This window comes from Anguilla rostrata, chromosome 18 (genome assembly GCF_018555375.3).
Source record: "Anguilla rostrata isolate EN2019 chromosome 18, ASM1855537v3, whole genome shotgun sequence".
NCBI lineage: Eukaryota > Metazoa > Chordata > Actinopteri > Anguilliformes > Anguillidae > Anguilla > Anguilla rostrata.
In genome coordinates this window covers 1,183,725-1,211,676 of record NC_057950.1, presented here as the reverse complement: position 1 = coordinate 1,211,676, position 27,952 = coordinate 1,183,725, and the positions used below count along the sequence as shown (strand labels likewise).

The 27,952-nt window shown below is 43.8% G+C and overlaps 3 protein-coding genes across 3 annotated transcripts in view; 2 read left to right on the top strand and 1 right to left on the bottom strand.

Moving 5' to 3' along the window:
- The first annotated feature begins 37 nt into the window (after nt 1–37).
- Nucleotides 38–7,620, top strand: LOC135245040 (solute carrier family 22 member 7-like). The gene is made up of 10 exons (XM_064317804.1): nt 38–1,053; nt 1,463–1,566; nt 2,271–2,425; nt 3,200–3,368; nt 3,445–3,568; nt 3,678–3,787; nt 3,954–4,168; nt 6,084–6,192; nt 6,284–6,490; nt 6,888–7,620. The coding sequence occupies exons 1-10, from the start codon at nt 673–675 to the stop codon at nt 6,973–6,975; spliced, it is 1,662 nt and encodes a 553-aa protein (XP_064173874.1). The 5' UTR covers nt 38–672; the 3' UTR covers nt 6,976–7,620.
- crip3 (cysteine-rich protein 3) lies at nt 7,230–24,820 on the bottom strand. The gene is made up of 7 exons (XM_064317813.1): nt 24,663–24,820; nt 22,400–22,494; nt 15,873–15,930; nt 12,706–12,846; nt 11,055–11,138; nt 9,119–9,213; nt 7,230–8,654 (listed from the first exon to the last, which is right to left on the bottom strand). Exons 1-7 carry the CDS (start codon nt 24,703–24,705, stop codon nt 8,520–8,522), a joined length of 651 nt encoding a protein of 216 aa, XP_064173883.1. The 5' UTR covers nt 24,706–24,820; the 3' UTR covers nt 7,230–8,519.
- Nucleotides 10,672–27,952, top strand: part of hhat (hedgehog acyltransferase) — a 125,670-nt gene continuing 108,389 nt past the window's right edge. Inside the window, exon 1 of the mRNA XM_064317811.1 lies at nt 10,672–10,923. The gene's annotated coding sequence lies outside the window, so the exon portion shown is untranslated. The remainder of the gene's footprint in view (nt 10,924–27,952) is intronic.

Here is a 27,952-nt window from a genome sequence, read left to right as displayed (position 1 = left end):
TCTTTACATTACAGGCATTTAGCAGACGCTCTTATCCAGAGCAATTCACACAAAATTTTACACAGCATTGCATCCATTTATACCATTGGATACATACTGAAGCAATGCAAGGCAGCCCCTTACCCAGTAAAATGTCTAGTGTTGTGTCATCTCCATTGAGTTAAATAAATGGATTATACAGTGTATAATCTGAGAGGTTGCCAGCAGTTGGCTACATTTTAGAGGATAGCTGGGAAAGTCAACTGTTGGCTACGTAAGGCAACCTTTAAAACGTCACTCAGAAGTGGCATGAATTCGCACTTTTCAGCTAAACTGCCCAGTGTGTTAATATACGGCTTAGACAAACAAATGCATTACCACAGAAGGAGTGGTTGGTTAAAAATAAGCCACTTGTATCTCATCCCAGAAAACAATTTGGCGTGTTGTATAGTCCATTCGGACCGACCTTTAAGTGTGAGAACATCAGTGTACCTGTTTTTTAAGAAAGGCCAACGGACAACCAGAGAGGGGAATTGATTCTACAAACTATCGTCATCTGCAGTAATCAGTTTTTACTCTACATGGGCCATGAAGTGCTTAAACTGAACAGAAACCCGAGCTTGGACTACTATAGTTGTTTGTCTGACTATTGTTTGCCGTCCTGCTTCTCCGATCAAATAAACTTTGACGAAAATGAAGTTTGAACATGTGCTGGCTGAAACCGATGGCTTTGGCAGGTTTCAGATTATGATCATGAGCATCACCTTCCTGGCGCGGTTTACGCTGCCGTGTCACTTCTTAGTTAACAACTTCATGGCGGCCGTGCCGGATCACCGCTGCCACATCCGCGGTCTGGACGACGGGGACGCCTTCGCGAATCTGACCCTGGATCAGCGGCTGACCGTCAGCATTCCAACGCAGGAAGACGGGACTCTGAGCTCCTGTAGGATGTTCAGAGAGCCTCAGTTCCACCTGCTGCACAACTCTTCCAACGCTACTGAGATACCTGCAGTCTCATGTCTGTACGGATGGGTGTATGACAACACCACTTTTTCAACAACTTTAGCGACGGAGGTAATCCTCTTTCAGGGAACTTTTGTGGATGACTGGTCTCCTAGATCCATAGGCTAGTAACAGTTGTATAGGCCTACCTGAAATATTTATGGATTTGTCAGATATGTGTTTGAAAATATTGCTGTATTAAGAACTTTTTTCAGTTTTGCCATATGGAAATTCCATGTAAAACCATCTGGGATTCAAATAGCAAGTATGTAGTTGTTCTAAGTGGAGGAGGCCTATGCCGTTCGTGCGCTGTAGGTTAATTTATTGTTAACGCCTTCAAAACACCTGCTTATTTTAGCTTATTTTATCTATATTTTCAATGTAACTTAAATACTAAATATCAGAATGTGATCTCTCTCCCCTCTCACACCCTCCTCTCTCTCCCTCTCCCCCCCCAACCCCCCACCCCCCCTTCCTGCAGTGGGACCTGGTTTGTGACTACATAAGCCTTAATAAAGCAACTGCCACCATTTTCTTTGTGGGAGTGATGATGGGTGCATTGGTGTTTGGCAGCCTGAGTGACAGGTAACCTTTCAGAACACAAACATGAGAAAGTAAATCCTACTCCGTTGTCTTTGGTCCGGGTTATTTGCGGTCCGGAGTGCATCTGTCGTTATCGTTTTGAATCAATAGTTTGTTTTCAGAAGTGGGCTTGTGACTTGGAGATCCCAGGTGGGGAATCCGTCACGCATAAAACTCTTTATGGTTTGATTATAGAATATGTGTGTGAATGTGTGTGCATGCCAGTGTCTTTGTCTGTCTGTGTCAGTGCTTGTGTGTGTGTGTGTGTGTGCATGTGCATGTGCACCAGTGTCTGTGTCTGGGCTTGTGTGTGTGTGTGTGTGCGTGTGCATGTGCACCAGTGTCTGTGTCTGGGCTTGTGTGTGTGTGTGTGTGCGTGTGCATGTGCACTAGTGCCTGTGTCTGGGCTTGTATCTGTGTGCGTGCTTGTGTGTGTGTGTGCGCGTGCGTGCGTGTGTGTGTGTGTGCATGTGCACCAGTGTCTGTGTCTGGGCTTGTGTGTGTGCGCGCTTGCGTGTGTGTGTGCCTGTGTTTCTAATGATAACATTAATTTTCCTCCATTTTCCATTTTATTTCACCTGTCAGCACTTTCCTATTTAAATGCTATACTTCATGCAAGGCACATATATGTGCATTACAAAGACTGGGAAATTAACAGGTCATATGGGTTGCCATCTCTAAAATGGCCTCTGGGCTGGTGTTTGCAGGTATGGCAGGAAGTCGATGCTGCTGGTGTCCTACGTGGCCGGGATGGTGTTTGGGCTGGCCAGCGCCTTCTCCTCCTCCTTCCTCATGTTCGCCATCATGAGGTTTCTCACTGGATTCGGGATCACTGGGATCAGCATTATTTCCACCGTCCTCAGTGAGTGACCAACTCATCCTGTCTTCCCCACTCTCTTTCACCTCATCCTGTCTTCCCCACTCTCTTTCACCTCATCCTGTCTTCCCCACTCTCTTTCAACTCATCCTGTCTTCCCCACTCTCTTTCACCTCATCCTGTCTTCCCCACTCTCTTTCACCTCATCCTGTCTTCCTCACTCTCTTTCAACTCATCCTGTCTTCCCCACTCTCTTTCAATTCATCCTGTCTTCCCCACTCACTTTCAATTCATCCTGTCTTCCCCACTCTCTTTCACCTCTTCCTGTCTTCTCCACTCTCTTTCAGCTCATCCTGTCTTCCTCACTCTCTTTCAGCTCAAACCTGTCTTCCCCACTCTCTTTCACCAAATCCTCTCTTCTAATTCTCTTTCACCTGATCTTCTCTTCCCTACTCTCTTTCACCGTATCCTGTCTTCCCCACTCTCTTTCACCTGATCCTCTCTTCCCAGGGAAAGGCTAGGGGAAAGGGTTTTTTTTATTTAAACTTTTTAACAATGCACTATTAAAAATATTAGACAGTGGGTAAAATGAGAAAAGATTCAAACCTTCAAACCATGATAAACATTAATTAAAAGAGATAAATTAACAAAAAAGTTCAATGATTCAGCTGTTGTTTTTTCCACCTAAAACATGAAGAAGTATCTTTACTACAAGAATGGCGCACTCCCTGCTTTGAGTAACAGAAGAAGCATGACGCATCATGCGTAATACGAACTTACTGCTATTGTGTCTAAACATTCAGCGTTCTGCTTGTTCAGGTTTGGAGTGGGTTGACATTGAGCACAGGAGGCTGGTCGGCCTCATTGACAGTTTTGCCTGGACCTTCGGCAACCTGATGCTGTCCTGGATGGCCTACCTGGTGAATGACTGGCGGTGGCTGGTTGTCACGATCACCTCCCCTCTGGCTTTCGCCATACTGTCATGGAGGTAACTTTCAATGCCATTATTTCTATGGTACCTTTAAAGTACTTGGAAATAATTTTGCCCTGACATTTCCCTGTAGGTGGATCCCAGAGTCTGCAAGGTGGCTGATTGCAAATGGACAGGTGGACCGGGCTCACTCCTACCTGCAGAAGTGCGCCAAGATGAACAGGAGAGAGAGCTTTTCTGAGAAAATCAAACCAGAGGTTAGTACGGTGTGTGTTTGGAATCAAAGTGATCAAGTTTGATTCCAGAAACGTGTTGAGCATGTCCTAAGGGAATTTTCTGCACACACACACCTGTTTGTCTCCACAGACACTGTCCAATATAGTTGTGTTGGAAAAAGGACAGAAGACCTACACCTATTTGGATCTGGTGAAAACCCCCAAGATGAGGAGAATGGCTCTGCTAACTGGAATTATATGGTACTGAAGTCTCACTATCCTTAAGACACAAGCTTTTAAATGACTGTCCTGTGTTCAAGGGGATTATGCTGCAATATATTGTAAATATTGGACTTTTGGGGGGAAATAATGATGGGTATATGTTACTAAACTATGCTACTATATGTAACGTTTTTTTCCCCATTAGGTATGGAATTGCCTTCACATATTATGGCATCAGCTTCAACATCACAGGGTTTGGGATGAACATCTATTTGACCCAGTTTGCATATGCCACCATAGAGGTCCCCTCCAAACTGACAGTGTATTACTTACTGGATAAAATCGGCCGGAGGAGCGTGGAGGTGGGGGCTCTGCTCGGTGCGGGGGTCTGTCTGGCGATAAACACGTTCGTCCCCAGAGGTAAACACTCTCCTCCTGTCTGTGTTAGCGATGCCCTACCCTAGTCCTGGACAGCGGTGGAAAGTCCAGGGAGCCGAACGTTAAAAAGGCCTGCCGTGTGTTTCTTCCACCCATGAACTCAACCGGCTGATTTCACTGAGCAGTTCTAACCTCCTGGCTGAGGAATTGTGCTAATTAGCAAAGCCAGGCGATTGAAGCAAAGCACTGGGGAGCACGTTCTGAACCGATTTCACGCCTCTGACCTGGAGACCAAAAGGGCATGAGCAGGTTTCTGTTGTTGCTCAACTCTTCAAAAGCTTTATCGCTCTTCTGCAACATATAATGATTGGTTGAAATCAATGAATGACTGAAAGGATATGTTGTTCTCTCAATTTCTGGTTCACATCTGGGTTAGATCGTGGCATAAATATTTAAAATAAAAACGCAATAACAGTATTCAGCTGAGCTTATAAATAAATGTGGCTAAAATAGATGTGCGATAGAAACAAAGTGCATTAAACTAATAATTGGGAAGTTGAAAAAAAAATCTAGAAATAGTTTAGAGCTCCAGTAACAGCATTCTCTATTTTAAGCTGTTTGAAACACAGTTAACCGACCTAACCTCTGGTTTCTTGTGTCGGAATTGGATGTTGATTTTAAAGTGGAAACAAAAAGCAACAAACCCAGTGGCTGTACAGGACCTGAGCTGAAGTGCCTGTGTTTGGCATTGCCTAACATGCTCTGACTGGGGCAGTGGAGTAATCCTTCCTTTGTGTTTGTGTTTGTTGGTGAGAGGTAATGCAGCGTAGAGGATGTGTTTGTTGGTGAGCTATAATGCAGCATAGAGGATGTGTTTGTGTTTGTTGGTGAGAGGTAATGCAGCGTAGAGGGTGTGTTTGTGTTTGTTGGTGAGAGGTAATGCAGCGTAGAGGATGTGTTTGTTGGTGAGCTATAATGCAGCGTAGAGGATGTGTTTGTGTTTGTTGGTGAGTGGTAATGCAGTGTAGAGGATGTGTTTGTGTTTGTTGGTGAGAGGTAATGCAGCATAGAGGGTGTGTTTGTGTTTGTTGGTGAGAGGTAATGCAGCGTAGAGGATGTGTTTGTGTTTGTTGGTGAGAGGTAATGCAGCGTAGAGGATGTGTTTGTGTTTGTTGGTGAGAGGTAATGCAGCGTAGAGGATGTGTTTGTGTTTGTTGGTGAGAGGTAATGCAGTGTAGAGGAATGCAGCGTAGAGGATGTGTTTGTTGGTGAGAGGTAATGCAGTGTAGAGGATGTGTTTGTGTTTTTTGGTGAGAGGTAATGCAGTGTAGAGGATGTGTTTCTGTTTGTTGGTGAGTGGTAATGCAGCGTGGAGGATGTGTTTGTGTTTGTTGGTGAGAGGTAATGCAGCGTAGAGGATGTGCTTGTGTTTGTTGGTGAGAGGTAATGCAGTGTAGAGGATGTGCTTGTGTTTGTTGGTGAGAGGTAATGCAGTGTAGAGGATGTGTTTGTGTTTGTTGGTGAGAGGTAATGCAGTGTAGAGGATGTGCTTGTGTTTGTTGGTGAGAGGTAATGCAGTGTAGAGGATGTGTTTGTGTTTGTTGGTGAGAGGTAATACAGCGTAGAGGATGTGTTTGTGTTTGTTGGTGAGAGGTAATGCAGCGTAGAGGATGTGTTTGTGTTTTTTGGTGAGAGGTAATGCAGCGTAGAGGATGTGTTTGTGTTTTTTGGTGAGAGGTAATGCAGCGTAGAGGATGTGCTTGTGTTTGTTGGTGAGAGGTAATGCAGCGTAGAGGATGTGTTTGTGTTTGTTGGTGAGAGGTAATGCAGCGTAGAGGGTGTGTTTGTGTTTGTTAGTGAGAGGTAATGCAGCGTAGAGGATGTGTTTGTGTTTGTTGGTGAGAGGTAATGCAGCATAGAGGACCTGCCTCCCTGTTGTGTCTGGTTCCCCCCTCAGACATGGCACTGTGGCGCTCCGTCATTGCCATCATTGGCAAAGGCTGTTCCTCAGCCTCCTTCACCACCATCTTCCTGTTCACGTCCGAGCTCTACCCCACCGTGGTCAGGTGAGATGTTCCTCACTAGCAGAATACCTGCTTTAGCACAGGTTGGGGTTGATGGACTACACAGTAAGGCCTGTGTTCTCTTTCTTTGCAGACAGAACAGTTTGGGTTACAATTCGTTTATGGCCCGGGTAGGCGTGGCCGTTGCTCCACTGGTGATCCTATTGGATGCTGTGTGGCGGCCCCTCCCCCAGATTATTATGTGTGCGGCGGCCGTTACTGCTGGGCTGCTGGCGAGACTACTTCCTGAAACTAAGGGCCAGAGACTGCCAGAGACCATAGAAGATGTGGAACAAACCAGGTTCAGTAAAACCAAGAACACATTTGACATCCTGTATCTGGCAATATTATGCTCTCTGATTTTGTAATGAAGTATAAATATCATAATTACCATTAGACTTTGAGCAGCAAATGAATGGTGGGATGAGAACTTTAAACCAGGAGGTCATAGGTTCAAATCCCCAGTGGGATAACTGTTTGTGTATAATATCTACAGCAACGTAGGTTCATTTGAAGAGAAATGTAGAAAATGTAGGTACATAACTTCAGTTGCCATTGCAACAGCCCTTAATATGAATCCAAATGCTTGCTGCAAGGTATGGAAGTCATTTAAAAATAAAACCAAAGATCAATGCGGTAGTTTATAAAAATGATTTTGCTGTATTCCGTTGGCTAATTATGCACATCTTTCCTTCCAGAAACAAGCTTGTTAGCCTGCCAATCCAGGAACAACCCGACATTCCCATGGAACCCCTAATGAATGATAAGATTGAAAAGGGAACATAAAATACTTTTGACTCAAAAATTGTTTTGCTAAGCATATATGCAGTACTGTGTAGATCTGAATTCAGGTAATCAAAATGCAGTTGTGACCATATTAATAATATATTAATGATGTTATTCCTTCAAAGATTTACACTGTAACACACTGGTCACACTGCTTGATTTTTGTGCTTGATTTTTGCTTTTAATTCGGTGTTGATCGTTGCTTAATATTGTTTGCAACAATCCAAAAAGCAAATGTTGCGTGCAAGACTGTGTTTATATTCAACAAGTTGTTTATTACGCAGTTTTGTCAATATACGTTATGGGGGAAAAACTACAGCAGGTTGAATGAATTGTCTTTTGTACATTGCTAAAACTCCAAACAAACAATACAATCCAAGATATTCATAATACAGAAAGATGCAATACGGCGCAGTTTGAACATAAGCAAATATACAAGGTCTGTAGAATACAGCATGTGTTACTGTTCCCTACCAATACAATTTCTTACTGTGTTTATGAAAACATATTTAAGTACACATTTCAGTCTGACTTTGAGCTATTCATATTTGGCAAGGATACATAATATGGTGCTTTCCAGTGATATTTAAAACCATGCACTGATACCGATGAAAATAATAAAGTGTGTTACAGATAAAGTCCTCACTAACCTGTCTGCCTCTTTTGCTATACAGTGAGCAATATATACTTAAACACACGTGAAATGGTATGCATGTTCAAACGTTCAAAACACATTCAAACACTTCACATGAACAATGCTGAAAAACTGACTCTGTAGTACTGACCACAGACAACTATGAACTATATTTTATTCTTATACTTTTGAAGTCAGTGGCATGTTCAATACAAAGTGACAGGTTTATCCATTAAAGTTATGCATAAATATATATATGAAAGATTATACTTGCACAGGCACCAGGAACACATGGAAATAGACTTGAATAACAAAAAGTAATCAATTTTAAAGGTGAAAAAGTAGTTGTGGTATTTTCTAAATAAGTCTTAGTGCAGGTATCAGAATTTTCTGATCTTCATAGTACAGTGGTAATGGAAACCAGGTTTGAGAGGTGGAAAATCTGCATTTTTATTTGTCTCACAACTGAATTCTTTAATAACACCTATATTCTGAGACAATCATTTGAATACAGCCAGGATTCTTCATTGATTTATAATATTTCCTTTTTATGATATGTATTGTTAAATCTCCACCTTTGGATAGATGCATTCTAAAACAGTGATATGAAAGCCACATTAAATGCACATCTCGATATCCATGTCATTCCTAAGTGCTAAATTGTTCAAAGTTGGTCACATTTAAATAAGTCTGTTACAAGAATCTACCAGTTTTATAAGTATATAAAAAATATATTACGCCAAAAATAAATATACAATAATGTTGTTAAGGTCATGTGCACGACCTGCACATGTCAATCACTCACCTTATTTCTCAGGAAACAGGTATCAACCAATCACAATACAGGTAAACTCATTTGTGCATAAAATGGCCAATCAAATACGGCGACACAGTTCTTGGAGGTGGCCAATTAGGACTGGCTTGTGATTTCATTTTGCTCGCTCTCTTTATCATAGACGTAGCAGCCGACCTCTCCAATGTTCACTCCTTTTGGCCCAAACAGGTATCCGTAGCAAGGTACATGGCAGTAAGGCCTTCCGTCATGCTATAACAAAAAGTGAGTTGAATTAATGCGGGACTATTTCAGCAAAACAACTCACTTTGTCAAACATACAATCAGTCATCAACCGAGATGATTATTTTCACATTACAATGTTTTAGATTTGTAAGGATATGTCATTTGTATCAAAGGAAAATATGAAATCGTACTTTAAGGAAGCATTTTATAATATTTAACCTAAGCATGAGAGAGAAATTAATTCAGTACAGTAATTAATTGAGGGAAGTTCAGTTTGTCAATTTTTTGTCCACTGGAGGGAAGCAGATCCCCCATAACTTTAAAGGAACTTTTATCATCACTGTTCAAAAATGAAAAACGAACTAATTCTGAACAATCTGCTTCAAAACACATTTAACTGCTGTTGCCAGATTCCATAACTATCTAATACCCTGTGCTTTAAGATAGCAACATTGGTGCGAACTTTAACGTGGTGTGAACTTGACGCATACCTCAGCATGTCCACCAGGGGTCAGTGTTTTCTTACATCTGTCACAACGCAGGCAGGGTCGATGCCAGTTCCTCCCCAATGACATCACCTTCTCAGCTACAGTATAAGCCAGAGAACATGACTCAATTGTCACCTGGTGTCAATCACCAAACCCGTTTTTTCCTTCTGTTCCAGAAGCACTAACCTGATGACGGGACTGAAAACTAAGTAGCTGATATTTTTGGGTGGTGTCCAATAGAGAAAGAAATTATTTGGGTTTGTGATCCATTCCTGGTTTTCATTCCAACTTCTGGTCTTAGTTATGGAAATAAGCACTGACACATACGCCATCTGACAGTTTCACTGCATTTCTTAATAAGCACAAAATGATGGCCAGAGACTGCTCGTGTCCCTGTATGAAATGCTTTACTGTGCTCTAAGCTACAAGGTGTGTCAGTGTACACAGCCAGTTAGCTCATTTAGCTGCAGTAACCCTGCGCACACACACCGGCCCACCAGAACCTTAACAGCCCATCGCTGAACTACACAGTGTATTTATTAAAAATCAAATATGTGCCTGTGAATATTGTGAAGACTTCAAAGTTAGTTAAATGATTTATATGCAGTTGTCAGTACAGCAGTGCCTTTGCAGCTGTTATTTGGGGAAGCTGCATTAACCACACCTGTTGTCACAAGTATTTGCATATTCATACCAGCTTTCTTCCACCAATTACAGCCATTCACTAATAATCACCTAATTTGTTTACAGGCAGGTGGTAATTCAGGAATTGATTGCAGTGACGGTGCCCAGGTGAAACTGATAAAATGCTGGCTTATTTACGTTCTGGTGTGATGGGCTTTTTTTAAGTACATTTTTCAAAAATCTTTTTATAGCTAGTCAGACTTGGACAAACATTTGACGAAGCTGTTAGGTTTGCCAGGGGTGTTTGCTCATCTGAATTTATTTTTAGGCTCACATGGGCTGGAGTTTGTTTCACTTTGGTTATTTAAAGCATTGACTGATTTAGACATATTCAGCCTGATGTGACGTGTCTGTGCTGGAAGGGGAATAACCAGCGGACATGTTGTGGCGCTGGTCCTGCAGTAGCTGCCCTATAGGGCCAGAACTGCAGCCATAACTACGCACAGAGGGGATGGAAGGAGCTTGTCTGTCTAAAGCACGGCTGGACAACCCTGGTCCTGGAGAGTTGCAGCGTCTGCTGATTTTTGGGGTGTTTAAGTAATTCATTTAAGTCGTTGATTGGCTTGGGAAACCACACACCTTGTTCTCACAGCCTAAATTGGCAGCTGATTAGAAAGGAAACCACAAAAACCCACAGACACTGCAGCCTTCCTGGGATTCAGTTTGACACCCCTGGTCTAAAGTAGAAGTGGACAGCCCAGGTCCAGGAGAGCCACAGGGTGTGCTGGGTTTTGTAGTTACTCTGCACTGAGTTGATTAATTAAAGCGGTCATTTGGTTAACTCGCCTCACCTGGTTACTTGGGTCTGAAGCGGTTGCCGTATTTGAGGTGCAAATAAAAACCAGCAGACCCTGCAGCTCCCTCTCAAACTGAATCCCAACGGTGCCTCAGTGGCTGCAGGTTTCCATGGTTTCCTTTCAATCAGCAGCCAATTAAGGCCTTGAGAACAAGCTGTGTGGGTTCCTTCAGCCAATCAGTGACTTCCACAGTGAATCAGTGAACCACTTTGTGCTGAGAGCACCCCAAAAACCAGCAGACCCTGCGGCTCCCCGGCACCAGGGTGGGACACCGCCTGCTCCCTGATTAAAGCACCGCTGGCTTCATTAACACTGGGTCCCCACAAAGTAGGCTGACCTTTGACCTATCGATGCCCTGTCCCTGCAGGAGTCAGGCTATAGCTGTGCAGGTAACACATGACCTAAGGACTCTGTTACTGATATACTTCCTCACTTCTGTTCAGTGTGAGGGAGCTTACCGAAATACACCACCTTTCCACACCCTGGGCACAGTGACGTCTCCCCAGCGAACGTCTTCACGTAGGTGGGGGCCGCTGGAAAGACTGTGTGAAAACATTTCATGCGACACGTCAAAAATTAGCATGATTTTACTGAAAGCCATATAAAATACAGAATGTTTCGTTCTGATGCCAAGAGACTCAGGTCCATTGACACCAAGGCGCTCCACTCCCTACAGTCTCTGTCCCGTTCGTGCTGATATTAAACTGAGCTTCAGCGCCAAAGCTTTCACAGATTTACAGCTAATGCAGTTATTTTTAGCTGAAGAGAACAATCCTATTTATGAGAAATATTGCTTCATATTTTATTAGTTCACCGGAAAAAACAGTTTCTCTGAGTATACTGTACACAATATTGGGAAAGCCTTTTCTCTGAGTATACTGTGTATAATATAGGGAAAGCCCCGTGATTAAATTACAACAAACTGGATATTTTGTTATGCGTATTCTCAGAATATGTATTTTATCTCTGCTGAAGACAGTCCAACAAAAAAATATGCTCATGTTTAAAAATCCTTGCTATCCGATCATTATCAGAGACCAGGAAGAACAACAAGAAACATGTACGCCTGTACTTTGACCAAATATTTGAGGGATTCAAAACTGTGATGAATGCAAGATGTAAATGCAGAAAGATGTAAAGCAAAAGATAAACCTTAACAAAATTTTAATCTCTGCTTTGAAAAGCAGCATTCCAGTGGCAGTGTTCAGTCACACACCCCACCCCCCCTTAAACAAACACCATGTCTGCCCTGTCAAAGAAACGTGTCCCAATCGATTGAGGGCAAGTTTTGTTTGGCTGTTCTGACTGGCCGGAAAAAGCCTATTAACACAAGCACTTCAGGAAGTGCGATTACAGTCGGCCAATTAAAATTCCTCCCCGAACAGACAGCCTCATTATGGAGCTCAGCAGTGACTCCCTCGCAATGGAATCACTTTTCTATTTTAAAACCTGACCGCAACTTTCAGAGCTCATGGAGGGAGAGTCTTTATGTTAAAAAAAAAAACATCTGAAATTTTTCCAGCTCGGAGTTTGTCTGATGACCTCACCTTCTCCACCTTTCCTGCATGTTTCAGCGTCAGACCTGCTTCAAATTTTGAATCATTAAAACCTTTTAGGTAAAAACGTAACGCTCTCCTGCACATCACCAGCCGTAAGCATATTATCATAGGAAATAAGAATTTTGTTCTGAATGTTGGTTAGAATAGTTAAAATGGTCAATAACTTGCAGGAATTTTGCTAGTATCTAAAGGGCTGAAGTATTTAAAATACTTATTTGACACAAATCTGCCTAGCATACAGATATTCTAAGGAGGAAAAAGTACTAATATTAATATGCATTATAATATTAACAAAGATAGATATGATGCAGTTTACAGCACTAACCACCAGGCACAACAGTTCAACATACTAAAGACTGTGTTAATATGCTTGGTGAAGGTGAATATTTGAAGACAGGAACATAATGAAAGAACTCCACTGAAAATGAGTTTCAAGAAAAAAAACTCTTAGCTATAAAGAGCACAAACGTCATGGAGTAATGTAGCCCCACCCAATCCTAAAGCTCCCCCTCCCCACACCCCCTCCCCCCTCCCCCCTCCGTTTCTTTACCCTTCGGCTGCTGTCGGGTGGTCTGGGCGGGGGTCCAGGGGGTGGTGGGGCACCCGTCTGAGGGGCTGTCCAAGGATTTGTTGACCGGGGTGGGGGGCGGGGTGTCGTAGATGTAGGAGCCCACCCCTCCGATATTGACACCTGGGGGGGGGGGGGGAGAGAGAGTTCTCCTCAGCAGGCCCCACAAGCCAGGGAGCCAGACCCATGTTGTGTGAGCATAGCTAGGATAGGCTACAGGGGTACCCAGCCCTGTATTTCTTCTTTGGGGTGAGGAGTGGGGTGGTTTGGGAGACTGTTCTCTAAAAATACAAGATGGGCCAGTCTTGGTCTTGCAACAAAAACAGCAGTTATGATTTGTTCAAAACAAAAAGCCCATCCAGTTCATTATTGGTGCAACAAACCAAAACCCAAGGGACCGTTTCCTGGCCCTTCAGTCGCTGCGAGGTCACGGGGAGGTCAGGAGCGATCGGACAGACGGTCCTAGCCTGCGGCTTAGCAGACGCACCGGTCACAAGGGCGCACAAAACCAGGAAGAGGCTCGCAAATAATTCTGCGCGACTCCTGTCATACAGTTCCCTCACACGGCGGGTGCATTTCTCTGTGGGTGCTTCCCCCGGCCTTCGAGCGCGCTAAAGTGTGCTCAAGGGCGCTAAATCGTGCTAAAGCGTGCTAAAGTGCACTGAAGTGTGCTGAAGTGCGCTAAAGTGCGCTAAATCGTGCTAAAGCGTGCTAAAGTGCACTGAAGTGTGCTAAAGCGTGCTAAAGTGCACTGAAGTGTGCTAAAGCGTGCTAAAGTGCACTGAAGTGTGCTAAAGCGTGCTAAAGTGCACTGAAGTGTGCTGAAGTGCACTGAAGTGCGCTAAAGTGCGCTAAAGTGCGCTAAAGTGCGCTAAAGTGCGCTAAAGTGCGCTAAATCGTGCTAAAGCGTGCTAAAGTGCACTGAAGTGTGCTAAAGCGTGCTAAAGTGCACTGAAGTGTGCTAAAGCGTGCTAAAGTGCACTGAAGTGTGCTGAAGTGCACTGAAGTGTGCTGAAGTGCGCTAAAGTGCGCTAAAGTGCGCTAAATCGTGCTAAAGCGTGCTAAAGTGCACTAAAGTGCGCTAAAGTGCGCTAAATCGTGCTAAAGCATGCTAAAGCATGCTAAAGTGCACTGAAGTGTGCTAAAGCATGCTAAAGTGTGCTGAAGTGCACACGCAGCGCCACGTAGAAGGCGAGGGATTCCGCGGCGATCCGGGCCATGCCGCGCGTGGGAGAGGGGGAAGCATTTCACAGCTGCGCAGCTCTACAGATCAAAGCCTCATTGTTTTATCAGAGTTCACTCTGGCCAGCATCGGGCAGCTCAGGCAGCACATCCACTGGCTACACTCGCTATTTTATTAATACACTTAATTCATTGGCCCTGTTTAATTAGGACCGTTTCAGTATAAATGTATAAACTCGTATCGTATGTTCTTAAACTTGCAGTGAAAATTAGGGATGCCAATATTGTATGTGGAATTGGAGACCGTTTACGTGAATACACAAATGTTTATCACTGGAAAGGCCCTGTTTTTATTACTTCCCACTACCGTCCAACATTACCGCATCGATTTCAGCCCCCACAGCGACCTATAATCTCATAAATATTATGAAACCATATGCAGCAAAACTATTTTCTTGAAATACAGGACACAACTGAATCTATTCCAACAGCTGTATTTCTACATTATAGCGGTTTTGTTATATAGGGTAAGGGGAAAACGTATCAAGGCATATTACTGGCCAGAGAAAAGCGAAAAAATGTGCAAAACATGACAAAACACAAAATGCTAAAATAATAGTTTTGACTGCGGCACCACATGACTGCACTGTAATGTTAGACATGACTTCAAGCTCACAGTCAAAAGCCAGATTGTAGTCAATTAGACTGTGGGTTCAGTTTAGACTCCCATTTCTACAGTGTGAAACTCACCTTTTGTCTGTCACACATGAATGTGTCACTTCAGAAGGTTTTTTTTTTTGCTTTAAGCTCCCTTCATTTAGCAGTTTCCTATGTGTGTGAATAATGTGCTTGTTTAAAACAAAGCACACTCTGATGTACTAGAATGTACTCTCTTCTCTTCTGTGGTTTTTGTGCTTACACTCGACCCAATGTCAGAAGTTCTAAAGCTTTACGGACCTTTGAAATCCACGGGCTTTCCGACCCAGCAAACGATCACTGCAGTCTCATTTCAAAATGGAGGGATTAGGACAGAATGGATGTGAAGTTTCTGTGGCCTCTAATGAGTGACACGCATGCCTGAGCAGGATGGCCCGACCTTCACTCGATCCCAAGGTCATCTGGTGTGCGGTTGCACCCGCTTCGTCTCGGGATTCAACCTCACGCTGTTCCCTAAGGATCACTCTCGACTGCGCACGGATCGATGTGCTTTTCCACACCGATAGGTTTCTATAGACACTTATCTCTAGATCTTACTCTTACAGGACGCCTGAAAGCACACTTGCCTTTATTACAGGGTGTAATGGACTGGCTTGCTATGGGCGCTTGTATTAAGATCACAATCTGAAATGCATTTATACGGAAAATTCAACGGCAGCCCTTGCATACAGCGCTCTGAACATGTATGGCTCGCTGACTGGTTCTGACGTCCATGCCGCTTTGATCTCTCCCACGGGCACGCTCCAGGGGCTAGACCTTCGCACGACTCCACGCCTCTGTGGCACGTTCGTTTCTCCAGCAGCAATTCGAGCAAATGATCGCATGTCACCCCTGCCGATTCTAGGGGTGGGATGAGCTACTTTACGGGTCAGTTGTTAGTCAGTGACATTGAGCCAAAAGGAAAGAGCGACTACCATTCATTTTATAGTTAACTTATAGCGTTTGCTGGGTCCTGTTTTTAGTGTCATACTAAACTCAGCTAGGAACAACTCACAGAATCAGGGGTGAAAAGGGCCTGTCCAAGAAGGGCCAGTGTGGGTGCAGGTTTTAGTTCTAGCCCTGTGCCAAAACACCTTGTTCAACTGCCCAAGGTCTCGGCCAAAGACCATGGTTTACTGAAACAGGCAATTTAGTCCTGAGCCACCAAGCTGGCACCCACCCCAGCCCATGTCAGATAAAAACTGGACACCCCCGCACTGAGGGGATTTCATTTGAGACATCAGGTCACATTAGGTTTTATTCGGTCTTACCTTTGGGTCCGAACAGGGTTCCGTAGCAGGGCTTGTGACAGTACGGCAGTCCGTCGTGCTGTAGAGAACGATAAAACAAAAGGCGCATGAATTCTGTCTGTATAACGAAGTGTGTTTCTGCGTATTATTTACATTTTTCATTATTGCAACATTCACTCAGAGCAGTCAGCCTTCTCCTGTGTCACTGAGCCTTATGATTGTAGAATGCAACACACTAAATATTTAGTGTGTAGACTTTTTGGAAAACATCATGATAAAAATATTTCACAGCAATGTCGTTTTAAAAAATCTCAAAATCTGAACGTGGAAAAAAATTGTATATTAGCCAACATATTGTGAAGCGTCATAATATATTTTCTGATCTTGATAATATATTTTTTTTTAATGTATATATTGTAGTGTATTCAATTTCCGTAACATCATTAAGGCATTCATAAAACTTGATCTGCTACAGTGAGAAATTAAGATACGCTCAAATTATATTATATTACAAAGTTCTGAAGCTCAGTAAGTTCGAGTTATTCAGTCCAATTGTACGGTTATTAGATATGAGCCTTATCTGTGGATTATAAGACATGCCTGTAGATTTCTGACTTTGGAAGAGTGTAAAATAATTACATCACTCAGAAAGAGCTGAAACTTGGGCTTGGCAGGAAGTCGAGATGTCGTAATCTCCTGCCAGCAGGAAGTAATTTTCCACGAAAAGGGGGTTTGAACGCGGAGAAGGAACAGTCGGTGGGACTGTCACATGCTCTGAAATGAACCAATCACTGACTTTCCTGCAGAGAGGAAATTCTTTCAAACGGTTCAGTAAGAAGCCAGTGGGTATCAGCTCACTGTGGTTCCGCCTGATCATGCTGGTTGTGAAAACCTCCTTGTCCCCTCACTGGTTAACTCTGTGAGACCCCGATGCTTTAACATTTAAGCCCAGCAAGACACTAAACCCCTGAAAGCAGGGATGTCAGGTCAAATATCTCACCACTCATCACTTTAATGGCTGACCCAGGCCTGACATTTCCTTTTTCATTTGAAGGCTGAGGAGTTTGCTTTCTTGCCAAAATGACACGCATATCCTGGGAAAGCCCAGACCCGAAATTCCTCTCGACACCTCCCTCCTCCCTCGCTCATTATTTTTAGCCAATCACTTCCACGTGCACTCCCTAAAAATTCCCGCCTACGAAGGGAAATTGTTCTTGCATTGTCTGTGCAGCAAGCGGACACGCTGGGGTACAGGGCTCTGGGGCGCAGGCTCTGGGGCGCAGGCTCTGGGGCGCAGGCTCCCTGGCGCTGGTGTCCACTCCCCTCGCCTCAGTGAATCACTGCTCTCGCTTTCTTTCAGAGGCTGTGTGGGTGAACGCCTCCACAGTAACTGCACTGTCTCTCTGTTACATAACACAGAAAATCCACATCTCGCCTGCCAACGCTGCAGACAGCCCAAACCAGCCAAATACCTGCTGTTTAAAGGGAAACCTCACATTCTGGGGTTTTTTTCAAAACATTTTATACATAATATTTCAGTTTTAGTTATGTTTTCAATTGGCCCTGACAGTTTTATTGTGTGAGGAAGGATATTTTACATACTCCCAAAAGTTTCTGACAAGCTGCGGGGTTTCTAATTGCTGGCATGGGCAGCATTCACAAGTCTGTGGTTCAAAGCACCAAAAAAACACTTCAAATAACCAAGTTCCAAAACAGCATGTGCAGTGGCATTGTGTTTCCAGAGGCTGTATACATGAACACACCGGGGTTTCACTGCTAGTTCTCAGCCACAGCTGGCACTAGCGTGGGCAGGATGAGGATTCGTATAACCTAGCGTGGTCCATCACTGCACAGAGACCTGCTGCTTTTAGCTGCTAGTGCATCCTGGGAGCCATAAAACCATTTAAACTGGTAGGAATCCATACATCTGTACTGTCATTTCTGCACAGTGCCATTTACCAACACCTAATCACTGGCATCATTATTACCATTTATGACAATTCATTGTCATTCTAAACCCCAAAGTAGCTCTGTGGCTTTGGGTCCAGGCTGAATTCATGCCACAGCGCTCACTGTCACCTCTTCTCTCAGTCATGTGCTAATCTTGTCATGACGCACAAAGTCAGCCGGTGTGATAAGAGGTGGGGTGAACACTCATTGCAATTTCATCCCAAGGTTACTAGAGAGAGGATTCAATATCAAAAAATTCAGCACACCAATATAAAATTCCTGTCTGCTCTGTGACAACATATTTCAGCATGGAAGCATAAATAATGTACAGATAAAAGAGAAGTCTCTTATTCTCTGCCAGATTCTGGGGTCACATTCTGACCGTGTCTGTCAGAACCTGTTCAGTTTATTATTTTAAAAGCCATCGCTCAAATAGATTTAGAGTCTGTAATGTGCCTGCCTAGCCTCAGAAAAGGCGATGTCCTCACTGTAATGCAATCGCCACTCCCTTCCTCAAAATGAAAAATACTTTACATATTAAAAAAGATCTGGACCCCCCCCCCCCCCAATTGTGTTGCCATAAACAGACTGCATCACTTAAAATAGTTTCATAAATAGACTTAGATTTTTTTTTTTTTTTGACATGATGACCTTGCAGATATGACCATGCACCATGTTTTAACCTGACAGCCAGGCAAAGCGCTCCCACCTCGTCCCACTCCTGTCCTGTCCCGTCCCGGGGTATTTTCAGCCCTGTTCCCACTTCAGGCTCTCTGCTGATTAAGCCATCGTTAAGTCCTCAAGTAAGCGAAAATGAGACGAGCAGGCCCTGTCAGCATATCATCGAAAGGCCGTGGCAAAAGCAAACATTTACCCAGAGGTTTTTAACGCTCACAGACATCTGATTATCGAACCCGTCCCTCTGTCTCCCCCCCAGGCCCGAACAAGGCCCCGCTTTGTGCCGTGGGCGTCCGGGACGTTGCTGATGAAGGGCGCTGGTGTGGTTCGGCTGAACGGCTCCACTGTTCAGGCCGGCACAAAGGCTCAGCAGAGGACACCGTAACGCAGAGGCTCCAGAGGGGGGCGGGGAACGGGACAATTAAAGGTGCTCTGAGCCAAGTGCCCCATACCAGAAATATCCCATAAATGCCCACAACGTTTGCTTGCTATTCATTCAGTTCTCCGTGGTTTGCAGTCTTTTTTTATATTATCCAGTAGGCCGCAGGTTCCAGAACTTTCTGAGCCCACGCATGGCCCACTTTGTGAGGTCATTCATTTCCTGTGATCCATCCAATTAAAACGCACACTGCATTTCTTCTGTTTGTGTGTGTGTGTGTGTGTGTGTGTGTGTGTGCGTGTGTGTGCGTGTGTGTGTGCGCGTGTGCATATGTAACGGATCGGTATTTAATTTGACAGGCTGAGAATGTCAGTGGCATGCACAGCACAGTACAGCACAGTATGTTATTTTTTTCATGAGTCATCTCCTGACCCACTTCAATCCCTCCCACAACCCACGGTTTCCAAAAAAAAAAACTGCGATAGAGAGCCGAATATTCTCTGGAAGAATTTGCGTACCCTATCAAAGGCTACAACGGCAGCTCTCTCTGGGACTCAAACCTGCTTTTCCGTCGATGGTAGTCACTCTGTAATACCACCACATCAGATGTTTTTACACTAAAGACCACAGCCGCTAATTATCCTAATGAAACATGCGAAACGCACAGAACATCACAGTGGTGTTACCGTCTGTAGTCGCCGTGGATACCAGACGCTGTTTGAAGACGTGATCTACAGTAGGCTCCTCCCCATAGTGCAGAAATAAGAGTAGGGCTGCCCAATCCTCCCTGGCATGTTTACATACCTCCCTCCAGGGGAGTACACCACTCTCCAGCCTATCTCTCATTATATGTCCTGTATATACTAATTATGTCGCCAGGTGTGGTCCACACCACCCTACTCCCACAGCCCCTGCAGGCTCACACATTTTCAAAGGGCAGTCCTCACAGTGATCACAATAGTATCCACTTCACCCCTTTAAACACCTTGAAAAAAAATGCTCCTTTTGTCAAATTAGCTCGCAGAATGCTAAATTAGCTCGCAGAATGCTAAATTAGCTTGCAGAATGCTAAATTAGCTCACAGAATGCTAAATTAGCTCACAGAATGCTAAATTAGCTTGCAGAATGCTAAATTTCTTTATTTCGCTATTGGTAGTAAGGATATAGGGCAGGGAGGACCGATATTCACAGAGAGCCTCTACTTGGCTTGTTTAACTGTTCATGTCAGTCAGGAGCCACTCTCTGTATTGTACATATAAATAAAAACATACTAAACATTAGCTTCTGGAAAGTTCTCCTCCACTTGAGTTAACAGACAGTGGGGAATGATCTGAAATATTGTGCACAGGGTGGAAGAGATCATGGTAACACGTACAACATCAAAGCCCCAGTCTCTAAATAAACCTTCTGTCAAAATGAGCTGAGATTATTATAATTTTGCTATGTAATATATGATTATATTGCAGCTTTTAATTATGGTCTGTTACTTGACAGGATATCACAGGGCACAGAATTAGTCAACTAATTCAGTCTGAGCAAACCAGCCAACCGAGGACGTTTGCTTATTTGGAAAAATACAGTTTATAAAATATTAAATTATGATATTACATTACCTACCCCCTCCGTACGCCCCAGAGTCTATGTATTTGCAGTGATGGATGGTTATGAGGCTGCTTGTCACTTTCAGAGAAACAGAGGGAGTAGGGTGAAGATTCACATCCATGTCAGCACTGAGGGTCAGTACACAACCCCAAAACTTTAATCTTACGGTCCTTCATGACTTATGATCTAAGCAATTCAGGACCATGTTTTCCCACGATAAAAAAAAATACTAGATAACTCTGCAGAAGAAGCCGCGTGTACAGAGTATATGATATGATATGAAATGACTGACAGAATGGAATAATGCAATATGAGTTCATGCGCTGACAGTTCGGAATGCCTCCAAGATTCCGTTAAAAAAATTCCGCCACCATATCTCAATATTTCATTTTCCATTTTCCCAGTTGAAGAGTCACCCAACACGCCGTGACAGATGCGCTAATGAGAGCCGCACTAAATCCTAGACCTTCGTCATTAAAAATTAACCGGAATTATCTCGCCGCCGGCTCGTTTACGAGCCCATGGGAAACCGCGGAGCAGTGCTGCGCGCGAGGTAAAAATAGAGCGCCCGGATTCGCGAGGCGACCGCCGCGGCTCAACGAGCCAGAAAACTCTCCGGCTCTTTTGACGCCGGAACAATCAAACGCGACGTCACGCAGAGGCCGAAGCCGTGGACGTGACCGGCGACCATGGAGAGGTGTCGAGTTATTTTTGAGCCGCGGCGCACTTATAAAAGTGGGAGGGGGTGAGAGTGTGTTCAGGCATAGTTCTGGAAAACCGGCGACCAAATATTTTGTAGCATTGCGTGAAAGCAATTCCGTTAAGACATTCAACTGCTTTGGCGTAAATAATAGACAACCTCAGTCCACTGCCAAATGAATAGCAATATTCCAGCAAAGAAACCAGATGGTAATTTAATTCTGTGCTAGCCTGTTGTGTGTCAGCAGTGTGTACACTCAGCACTGTAGATTTATACATGCATGTACATGCACAGTTAGTATGTGTAATATTTATACACGCACAACGTATCTCAGTCGTGTGTTCATGAGTACTGTAGGCGAGTGTGTTTAACATACACAATTTCACATGTATGTGTTTGCTGACAGGTTCAATGGACTATGGGTCACACGACTTTGGACTGCGTTCCAAAAGGTGCCTGTATGCTCTAGAGGCGGCCAAAGTAGTGGGTCGATTGCAGTGTGCTTAGCTGGAGTCCAAACCTCAGGTGTAAACACCCTAGACCACAGAACAACAGCACAACTGGAGCAGCTACCCGGAGCTGTGAAATAAGGAATTGGCTGTTTGGTTCCAGTTGTAATGCAGTTCTGTGGTGTAGGAGAACCGTGCTGCAACTGACCCAGTAACCCATTAGTTCTGCTGTAAGATGTGAAGCAAATCCAAGCAACCCAATTAGTTCCCAGAGACAGACAAGCATAGAGCTCCTATAAGGAAAAGATCAGGTCAGTATCGTGAACGTGAAGGGTCTAAAATGGTCAAAGGTCCCAAGATGAACCTGTGGACATATTAAGGTTTGACCGCAACGATGAACCTGCTGACATAACTCTTAACTGTTGACATATTAAGGTCATTGTTTACACTGTGAAAGGGGGAAAATTGACCATTATATCGAGTAAATCTCAAGTGTGCTGCTATCAAACTCTTTCAAGTGACTTCTCTATTAACACCCCCTAATTAACTATTATGAGATGTGTCAGTTTAGAATGTTTCGGCTTTAACAGTAGGGACTGTGTCCCTGTGCCCAGGCTGGGCCAGGCTGTGTATGACCCCTGTGCCCCTGTGTCCCTGTGCCCAGGCTGGGCCAGGCTGTGTATGACCCCTGTGCCCCTGTGTCCCTGTGCCCAGGCTGGGCCAGGCTGTGTATGACCCCTGTGCCCCAGTGTCCCTGCACCCAGGCTGGTGTGTCGCAGGCCAGTCTCACCTCCGCATGGCCGCCCGGCGACAGGGTCTTGTTACAGCGTTCGCATTTCAGGCAGAATCGGTGCCAGTTCTTCCCCAGAGAGCTCACTTTTTCAGCTGGGAGAGGAGAGGAAGAAAAGAGAGGAATAAAGGAGAGGAATAAAGGGGAAAGCCAGGCGCAAAGAGTAATCTGGGGGGGCGGGGTCGGCGATGGGGGGGGGCAGCATCGTTTTCACTATCACGGTCTGGGATTTTACAGCTCGGGCTGAGAGGGACGGTGGAACTCAAGGGTTTTTATTTTTTTATTTTGCAGTGCTTCTTCTCCACAGCACAGTTTTGGTCGCGCCGCTTTTTATTTTAAATACAGAATGCGTGTTTTGCAGTCAGGCAGTTTTACACTGGGTGGGGTTTTGAAGGAGACAATGAGTTTATTTTAGGAGAGGGAAGTTGTTTTGTTCTATAAAAGCATCATTTGTTCATAATAACTCTACGGGGGTTCGTGAGATGTGTCCTGTTGTCTGAGTGTTTATTGGCTGTGTGGACTGTGGAGTATTTCTGGGGCAGAACGCTGTTATGCAGATAAAGTAATGTCTCCTGTATACAGACAGCAACATGCTGAAGTGCAGCCGTGCCCAGAACACAAGCGATGGTGACGCTGGCTCCGTGATAACATTACATGCGTTTATCACACAGCTCCTCGCATTGAGAGGAGACCTGATGCTAAACCTCCAAATAGCTGGGAATGGACAGGCCGGACGGTACTGAAGCTTGGTTTCCAAAAGCCACCGCAGTGTCACAATCTCCAGCGTTAGAAAGACGCTGCCACAAAATATTGGCATATATTTATGAGATATCTTGCAGTGGATTCCCTCACAGCTGATTGGTCGGTGCAGTTCAGCACTGAGCTGTCAGCATGCCCAGCTCGTGAGTGTTATCACAGCGAGGCCCCCGCATCGGACCGCAGGCCAGACTCACTCTGTTCACCAAGTCCACGGCTACATTACTGGCATTATTTGTCAAAAGAAATGTTTAAACTACATATGTACATGTTAAATTACATAATTATTTTTTGCCTTAAACTTCAGTAAAGCGTTATTTAATAGACTATTTGCAAACTATTTTCTCTTAGGGGTTGGGGGGGGGGGGGGGGAGGGATGTTCACCTCAACCCCCCCAATCTTCAAAACAAAGTTACATACCATTACATACATACTTACAACAGTGTATTATTTCACTTTCATGATTCATAATAAGTACACTTTAAACCTCTCTTGAATGTATGACTAAAATTTCAGAAAGGTTGTGTGTTTGGTTGTGCGTTATTCGCACAACCAAACACACAATCTGGACTTTAAGCCCTTCCCCAAACTTTTATTTGATCTAGCCTTAAAAAACGCTGCACGCCAAGTATTTACATAATCTTCATTCACAACAGCAAGTTGATTAATTAATATTTAAAGACAATCTAATTATGCTTTTTTGGAGAAAAAAAGCCTTATTTTCTCCGTTTTCTTTTTTGAGCATTATAATCCCTTTTTCAAAATCTCTTTTTCAAGGGAGCTCTGGTCAACGTGACGCTGTACTTGGAAACACTTACGTTAGATATGATTTGATAAAATAAACGGGAAACGTGTTTTTATTTTTACACCTCGGTTTTCACTGCGATAAAAAAAACACAAATGTTCTCTGAATGATAGTTCTCAGTTCATTTCCCTGAGGGCTGAAAATTCGTGAGTACTTGTTCACTAACATTCCATAAAGCACCTAACATTCCGACGCATCCACCGTAAACAAAGTGTCCGTCGACGGACAGGTGAAAGTTTAAAGCGCGCGCACCGGAGGAAGGTTGGTGCGGCCGGAGACATGGCACCGCTCCTGAAAGGTTTCCGTTCCACCTCATGCACAATTAAGGCGAAGCTGAGAAGCAAAGTCGCCGGCGCTGACAACAAGCCGCTAATGGTACCCCCACCTCCTCAGTGCCCGCCAAGGAGTTACATAAACTGCTTGTTTTGGTTCGTTTTACTGGGTAGGCACCCTTTTCGGGATTCTCTCTTTTGGTGACACGTACAACAACCCAGAAACAAAACACACACGCGCGCACGCACACTTTCCCATAGCGCATAAGGTCATTCAAGCGCGTTTAATTTTTTTCCATTTTAAATTAATTGTAATAGCAATTACATCTAAATTTGCAGCGTATATAAAATATTCATTATAATCATCAGCGCATACGATGACGGATGACAATTTTATCTTTCATGCAATTATAAGACAATATTATCTTACCAAAATACACGGGTTTTTCGCATCGGGGGCACTTGGAAGTCATTCTGAACGAATTCCTTACGCTTTCTGTGCACTAAACAGTCCGCGAGCACGACGGGATTCAACAGCTGGGCTCTCCGCGCCGCGAAAGCCATTCAACTTTAAAGGACCACAGCGTCCCGCCTCCAGGCCATTCCACACGGGCGCGCTTACGTGCCGCTGCTTTTCATAGGCTCGTGGACACATCAGTTACGAGACGCTCAGAAACTTCCAGCGGATCATCTAGGGCGAACGTGTATTATCTCTTTTACTGTGGGTTATTACAAGTATTTCCTGTGACCATGATTGCGAATAATTATGTTAAGCTGTTTAATATTGTTTTGTTAAATATGAGCTTACATTTCTATTTTTGCGCATTTATTGGCCGAAGGAAGTAGTAATGTGAACGAGGAATGTGATGTTGTACAATGTCATGTCTATAAATTTAGCATTTATTTAGCTTGAGTATGGCGCAGGTGTGGCCCTTCATAAATATTGATTGTGTATTTATGAAGACTCAAGGAAACCTTTTCACATCCAGCCTTTGTTTTAGTCACTTCGGATTTCTGATACAATGGGCCGTTCTGTTGCAACCTCAAAGTCATCTCTATATATAGGTCCATTGTTGGTTCAAAGGACAGGAAGTCATTTTTTCCAATGGATAAATCTCAGCTGGAGAAGCTGGATTCCGCTTTAGAATATAATTGGAAAATGTATTCTATGGTTGTTACTGTTATGCAGGAGAGGTGGAGAGATGTCAAGACTGAACATGATTAACATTTCAAGCCATTTGACTGAACACAGGTCATTTAAAACTGCTGACACACAGTAAATTGGTGTGCCAAATGCGCTCGTGTGTCTGTAGGCCCTCCCCTCATGGTGCCAATTTTGATTTGGGCAATGCGGTGTTTTATTGTCAGCTGGTCCATTCCAACCCAGGTCAGTCCCACTTTATTTATTCTTGTGTGGTTTGTGTTATAATAATCATTTCATATGGTTGGTTATTATTTTAAATAGGTGAGGCTCTCACACAAGGCACAGACCTTTCTATTTTCTTCCCTATTTTGTATGCAACCAAGTTCTTTAAAACTTATTTTATAAGTGTAATGATGCACTTGAGGCTGTATAACATGTGACAATTATTTAAATAAGTCAAAACTGTTCCTGCCTGAATTTTGTTTGACATCACAGATACTAGTCTCCTGTTTGAGTCTGTAAAAGTGATGCAAAAGTTATACACCAGTTTGTGACAGCAGCGCCCTCTGCTGTATCGCAGTAAGAATTGCACTTTGTTCCGTTGTACTACACACCCTGTAGTGCAGCAATGTCCCGTGGCCTGGATTTGCTGGATTTTTAGCAATTAAGTGACGAGTAACCAGCAGACCCTGTGGTTCTTCGGGACCGGGGCTGGCCACTTCTTTACTGACAGGGAAAGCCTGCCTGTGGAGGTGTGAGGACTGGTTTTTCTCACACTGAATTTGCATTTGATCATGCATCCGGCGTAAATAATTAATAAATGATGAAGGCAGTGGAATATTTTACAGTTTATTACAGTCCACAATTACAATGTGTAATATAGCGTCGAATACAAGGCATACTATACACCCAGTGCAGGTGCGTGATAACCAATTCCCCCTGAAAAATGATCTTTCTCTTTTTAGGAACTCTTTTTTCAGAACCTCATTGGTATTACTAAAGGGCAAACCTAGATGGGCTGATTGGAGTTGTGATTTATTTTTGATTAAATGCATACTTGTACAAAACCATGGCATGAAAATGTCAGCAAAGAGGACAGCACACAAGCACATTGCTGAAAATATCCATTTCCGATGTGGTCCTTGTGATCATTTCCTTGCATTTGCACTTCGTAGCGTTTCCACTGGGAGAAGCCATAGAGTCGGATGTAATGAAACGCTGTGTCGTTCAGTCTGAGCGCGCGCAGGGGCTGATATGCAGCAGTTGGGGAAGGGCAGTCCCTCGGGGCCAGATGGTCAGGAGGAGAGAAGTGTGGCAGTTCTGCCTCGTGCTTATGCGGAAGGTGAAAGTTTGCCTGCTGTTAGTGATAAATTAAAATTTGCTTAAAGCCATCAATCTTGCATATTCAATCTTGATCAAGCCCTGCATTGCACCATTAACCTCTTGTGAGGCCAGTACCTCCCTCTCCTGCTCCCTCTCTCTCTCCCTCTCCCTCACTCTCTCCTGCTCCCTCTCCCTCTCCTGCTCCCTCTCTCTCTCTCTCTCTCTCTCTCTCTCTCTCTCTCTGGTCTCCTGCACACGTTTAAAGAATTACAGTGCCACAAGGTCAGCAAAACAAAGATGAGGTCACACAGTTAGCCATTATAAAGGCACACGGCTATAAATCTTGCTTCACAGAAAAAACAACATTTTTTATTAAGTTGGGTTGCAGTACGGGTAACCACCAGGCCCATAATAATGCTCTCTGAAAACGCACATGCTTGTGTCATGCGAGATAATCAATAATACTATTTTACAATATATTTCACCTTCATCATCTTTCTGATAGCCAGAAAGTGCACCCAGTTAAAATATGCCCCACCCCACCCCCCACCCCCCCAACACCAGGGATTGAGCTGTTACAAACAGAAAAACAACTAGGTTGTCAATATGCAATACTTTTGCCATATTAAGAGACAATTGAATGCTGATGCACCATTTAAAAATCAAAGACCTGATAACAGAATTATTTCAAAACATATTTTAGATAAGATGGGGTAGAATTCTGTTACCATGGGATACGAGAGGCTGAGCTTACTCGTAACCAAGACCAAACTCCTTCCACAAAACTGCAGAATGATGGAAAATATGCTTTTAGTAGAATAACGGGACAGAAGGGGCACTTAATGGCTGGTTTGATTAATGATATATAATATATATTAATATAGAGCACAACACATTGATTCATCTTCAAGTGCGGAGGTGTGAAGCCCTACTGTGGCAATTGACTGTGATTATGAATAGATTAAAATGAATTAGAATTAGATTAAAATGAATATGACAAATCAGTTTTCAAAAAAAGAGCTTTGAAAGAAGCATGGAAAGGTGTGTGTGTCTGTTTATGAGTGTGAGTGTGTGTGTGTGTGCGCATGTTTGTGTGCGTGTGTGCATGTGTATGCGCGTCTGTGCACGTGTGTGAGTGTGCGCATATGTGTGTGTGTGCATATATTTGCGGAGGTCACAGATAATGGCACAGCTATGCACAGCCCCATTCCTCTAGTCTACCTCCTGCCTTCAGCAGACATACATTCCCTGTT

What these genes read in the sequence shown, in the direction of transcription:
- crip3 (XM_064317813.1), bottom strand. Translation starts at nt 24,705, where the DNA reads ATGACTTCCAAGTGCCCCCGATGCGAAAAACCCGTGTATTTTG. An exon ending in CACCCGACAGCAGCCGAAGG is followed by an intron (nt 11,139 to 12,705) that starts GTAAAGAAACGG and finishes GTTTTCACACAG; the next exon opens with TCTTTCCAGCGGCCCCCACC. An exon ending in TGGAAAGGTGGTGTATTTCG is followed by an intron (nt 9,214 to 11,054) that starts GTAAGCTCCCTC and finishes CTTATACTGTAG; the next exon opens with CTGAGAAGGTGATGTCATTG.
- LOC135245040 (XM_064317804.1), top strand. Translation starts at nt 673, where the DNA reads ATGAAGTTTGAACATGTGCTGGCTGAAACCGATGGCTTTGGCAGGTTT. An exon ending in TTTGGCAGCCTGAGTGACAG is followed by an intron (nt 1,567 to 2,270) that starts GTAACCTTTCAG and finishes TGGTGTTTGCAG; the next exon opens with GTATGGCAGGAAGTCGATGC. An exon ending in CTCTACCCCACCGTGGTCAG is followed by an intron (nt 6,193 to 6,283) that starts GTGAGATGTTCC and finishes CTTTCTTTGCAG; the next exon opens with ACAGAACAGTTTGGGTTACA.